Genomic DNA, 4,847 nt, shown 5'->3' with positions numbered 1-4,847 from the left:
GAATGGATACATGAACATTTACAAGTCACTAAATATGTCTTGAACTTCATTTCCATGAATGTCTGTTTCTCAAAAACTGAGTGACTGTGCAAGAAGGAGCCGAGTGAGCGAAGCCTCCAAGATTTCACAAGCCATCTGGAAAGTCACAAATTTTCACAGAATTGTAAATAAATACTTAGAAATAGTTCATTACTACAGTCAACAAGAATTTGTCATGAGAGAGTTCATAGATTTTGTTCCAGAAAACATAAAACAGGATTAAAGTAACATTATTGTTTAGTGACCAAAAACGTGTCCCTGTGAAAGAAAACGACGAATAGATTAACATTTTCTACATTATCTTTGCACTGTTTGTAAACTAAGAATGATATAGAAAGATGGACGTGGCCTCAAATATCAGGATTTTAATTTATCCTGGAGGGAAATAATAATAATAATAAACAGGGATGAAAAGTTTTTTTTTTTTCTTTTTATCAATTGTGAAAATAAATTTTGGGCCTTATATGGACAAAGAGGCAGAATCAGGACATTTTAAAATATTTATTTTTAAATATTATGAAAGAGGACATTCCATTACCAAAACAGATTTTTATGAAACATTCATGAAATTTTGACATTTGTTAAAGCAGACTTGAAGACATGAAATGAATCATTAAGAAAATGCTATTTTAAAACATGTCACTCCAACTGAGTTTCATAAAATTTGTTAAAACCTTTGATTTTGAAGAAAAAGGTGGGCGGAGCCATCAAATTTTACAAACTAAGATTTATTTTTTACATATTGGTAAAGTAGTATTTTGGCACTCTAACTGCAGAAAGATTGATGAATTAAGAGATCTGTTCCTGTTAATAACAACATGATAAAGGAGAAATTAAAACCTAGTGTCGGTCTCGGTCCAATCTAGGATTCATTCTTTGTTGTCCTGCAGATGGAGCTGTAAAGAACTGATCCGGGTCAAGATCTCGTCCAGAGTCGCAGGAGGAACCAAAACACAAAACCTGAGGAAGGAAAGGAGACATGATGCACACATGGACTGATTTTTATATTTATTCAGGGTCCAGGTGTTACATTTTAAACCTGACACACCTTCATGCACCTCATCCCGCAGCAGTAACATTATTTATTATCTTCTTCTTTGTCTTTCAGCTGTTCCCGTTAGGGGTCGCCACAGCAGATCAATCGTTTCCATCTCACTCTGTCCTCTATCTTCCTCTGTCACAGCAAACACCTGCATGTCCTCCCTCAGCACATCCATGAACCTCCTCTTTGGCCTCCCTCTTCTCCTCCTGCCTAGTGGCTCCATCCTCAGCATCCTTCTCCCTATATACCCTGGGTCCCTCCTCTGCACATGTCCAAACCATCTCAGTCTCGCCTCTCTGACTTTGTCTCCAAACCGTCCCACCTGAGCAGCTGTCCCTCTGATATGTTCATTCCTAATTTTGTCCATTCTTGTCACTCCCAAAAGAATCTCCGCCACCTCCAGCTCTGCCTCCTGTCTTTTTGTTAGTGCCACTGTCTCTAAACCGTACAACATAGCTGGTCTCACTACTGTCTTGTAAACTTTCCCCTTCACTCTTGCTGATATTCTTCGGTCACAAATCACTCCTGCCACCTTTCTCCACCCACTCCACCCTGCCTGCACTCTCTTCTTCACCTCTCGACCACACTGTCCATTACGTTGAACAGTTGACCCCAAATATTTAAACTCATCTACTTTCACCACTTCTACTCCTTGTAACTGCACTATTCCACTGGGCTCCCTCCCATTCACACACATGTACTCAGTCTTGCTTCTACTGACTTTCATTCCCATTCTCTCCCGAGCATATCTCCACCTCTCCAGACAAGACTTAACTTGCTCTCTATTCTCACTACAAATCACAATGTCATCTACAAACATCATAGTCCATGGGGACTCCTGTCTGATCTCATCCGTCAACCTGTCCATCACCACTGCAAACAAGAAAAGGCTCAGAGCTGATCCTTGGTGTAATCCCACCTCCACCTTGAATGAGTCTGTCATTCCGACAGCGCATCTCACCGCTGTCACACTATTCTTGTACATGTCCTGCACTACCCTAACATACTTCTCTGCCACTCCAGACTTCCTCATACAACACCACAGCTCTTCTCTTGACACCCTATCATAGGCTTTTTCTAAGTCCACAAACACACAATGTAACTCTTTCTGTCCTTCTCTGTACTTCTCCAACAGTATTCTCAGAGCAAACATTGCATCTGTAGTGCTCTTTCTCGGCATGAAACCATATTGCTGCTCACCTGTTTTCTAAGCCTAGCTTCTACTATTTCCCATGACTTCATGCTGTGGCTGATCAACTATGCCTCTGTAGTTACTGCAGCTCTGCACATCACCCTTGTTCTTGAAAATAGGAACCAGCACACTTCGTCTCCACTCCTCAGGCATCCTCTCACTTTCCAAGATTTTATTAAACAATCTGGTTAGAAACTCTACTGCCGTCTCTCCTAGGCATTTCCATGCCTCTACTGGAATGTCATCTGGCCAACTGCCTTTCCACTCTTCATCCTCTGTGTGTTGGGGGGGTGTGGCTGGACATTTTGGTGTTCTTTTCTTTTCTTTGCTCTCCAGGTGGTATGAAAACTGATTTGTCTGTGGAGAAGGTGGTGGCTGAAGAGTCCTTCACCCTCATCAACGTTATGTGCAGCACCTGTGGATGGTGCTCACATGCAACCTTAAAGACTTTCAGCTGAAGCAGATATTAGATGGCGTTCTGCATTTAAGCCATGTGTGATTAAAGCAGAATTGCCGGGAACTCGACCTTGTGGTGTTCGTTTGTGAGACGCTGAGGACTGCGCCTGGGTTTGACATCGTGCCTGTGAAGGAAGAAGGGTGAAGGACACATGCTGTCAGCACACATCAGAGGTGAATAATTGTTTGACTAATTGTTGATGGTAGCTTGGTATTTTGTTGCGCAGTATATTTGAATTGTGATGAGAATTGTGCAGCTCGCTTCTCACTGCCGTGGCGTGCGGACAACTGATCCTCCACTTGTTGTGAGAAGCTGCTCCTTTACATAAAGCTTAAATACAGACCTGAATGTGTTGCTGATAGTGTGTGCCTTTTGAAGGATATTGCTTGTAACTGCTGACTTACCTCACCTCTTCTATCCTTCGCAGAGAGTCGGTTTGTCGTGTCCACCTGGGGGGTGTTTGGCGGTAAAAGTGAGTCCAGAAGCGCCGGGCCTCGATCCTTTGGGTGCTGGAGAGCGTGCCAGCCTTCACTCCACCAGACTGATGCTGTTTGTTTATACACGTTGTTATGCACCAAAGGGTGGAAGAAATAAATTGTTTTGTTATTGGAACCGCTTTCTGGTTATTTTAGCACTGGGTTCCGTCAGACGCAGGTCCGCTCCTCAACCCGCGTCGACACATAACAGTAGTTCCCGGCCATTCCAGAATTGGACCCAACGGCAGAGGCGGTTCCTTTCGCCGAAAAAGTTCAAGAACACTTGGAGAAAATATGGGAGCAATTACAGCATCTCGCGAACCAAATTAATCAGACGCCCGTGTTACGGAGCTTGCAGCACAAGCCGTTCCGCTTCCTGCTGCTCCAGCTGCGGCACCATCGATACCGGTGCAGATAACTCCGTCACCCAGCGGCGGAGTATTCCGTAGACTTCAGGATTTTTTCTGCTCAGTCAGGTTGGAATGCCGCAGCTTTACGAGGAGTGTTTGTAGATGGGTTAAATGAGTCCTTAAAAGAGGCGCGGTAAGGCGTAGAAGTAAATGAAATATTGTACGCTCAAAGAGGAGCTTGTTAAAAAAATATATATATATATATACGAGTTGCTGGCAGCGCCGGAGAGCTGTCTAACGTGAATAAGAGATACATACTCAAACAAAACACATTGGTGTTAAGTGATTAAAAAGGTTGTTTAAAGCCACAGAGTAAAGGGTGGCAGAAGTCTAGATAGAGATATATAGAAAGTTGTTTTTAATAATTTTTGTGTATAAAGCTTTTGAAGATTGGTGTGTGGGAGAGTAAGCGGGGAGTTGCAGGCAAAGCTGTGAGGGCTTGCAGGCTGGCTGACAGATAATGTAAAGAGTACAAGGAGGAGGAGACGTTTAGACCCAACAGAAGGACTTGGGAGGTGCATGACAGGCAAAGAGGAAAGTGTGAAACAGACAGTGAAGAAAAAGACAGGAGAAGAGACTGCTATGTAAATACAAAGAAGGTAGATATTATTTCAAAGAAAGAAAACTAATAAACAAACATAGCAGAAAAAGACAAGAGAAGCAGAATGTGAAAAAAAAATTAGAAGGAAAATAGAAAGTCGGGAGCAAAGACATTAGGAAGTGTCAGGGTTGTAAGAGGATTAAAGAAATAAAGTTGGTTATAAATCAAAAGAGTTAAGGCTTGGATTACAGTGAAAAAGCTGACAGACTGATCAATGCTTGGGACAGTCATTGATGGGAGACTTAAGTGATGATGAAATAATACTCCCAGAACATTACTTGACTGACGGAGGCATTGAAACCCAGGGAATCAGAACACATTTTTGGCTGGAAAGGACCTATTTTGACAGTGTAGGAGCAGAACATTGGCAGGATGAACAAGAGATCAATCAGAAATTATGGCAGATTACTAAGGTAGTCAATCTGAAGCAAAAGAAAGAACAATTCCCTCTAATTAATTGGGAGCTGCTGATAAGACGTCTGTGGCATCAGGGTTTAACCCCGTGGCTGGAGCTGCTTTGTGCTGATCCTAATAAAGAAATTAGCATACCATTAAATCATTTAATCAACTTCAATCAACTTTTTTCTTGTATAGCGCAAATCACAACAAACAGTTGCCCCAAGGCGCTCC

The 4,847-nt window shown here is 42.4% G+C and overlaps 1 protein-coding gene across 1 annotated transcript in view; it reads right to left on the bottom strand.

Annotated features, from left to right (window-relative positions):
- Positions 1 to 770: 770 nt before the first annotated feature.
- Positions 771 to 4,847, bottom strand: part of LOC117519438 (alanine aminotransferase 2-like) — a 25,286-nt gene continuing 21,209 nt past the window's right edge. Inside the window, exon 10 of the mRNA XM_034180783.1 lies at positions 771 to 999. Within this exon, the coding sequence (XP_034036674.1) occupies positions 909 to 999 (91 nt within the window). The 3' untranslated portion in view covers positions 771 to 908. The remainder of the gene's footprint in view (positions 1,000 to 4,847) is intronic.

The sequence above is a fragment of the Thalassophryne amazonica genome, chromosome 10 (assembly GCF_902500255.1).
Source record: "Thalassophryne amazonica chromosome 10, fThaAma1.1, whole genome shotgun sequence".
NCBI lineage: Eukaryota > Metazoa > Chordata > Actinopteri > Batrachoidiformes > Batrachoididae > Thalassophryne > Thalassophryne amazonica.
Note: the sequence above shows the minus strand (reverse complement) of the source record. Positions and strands in the feature narration are given on the sequence as shown.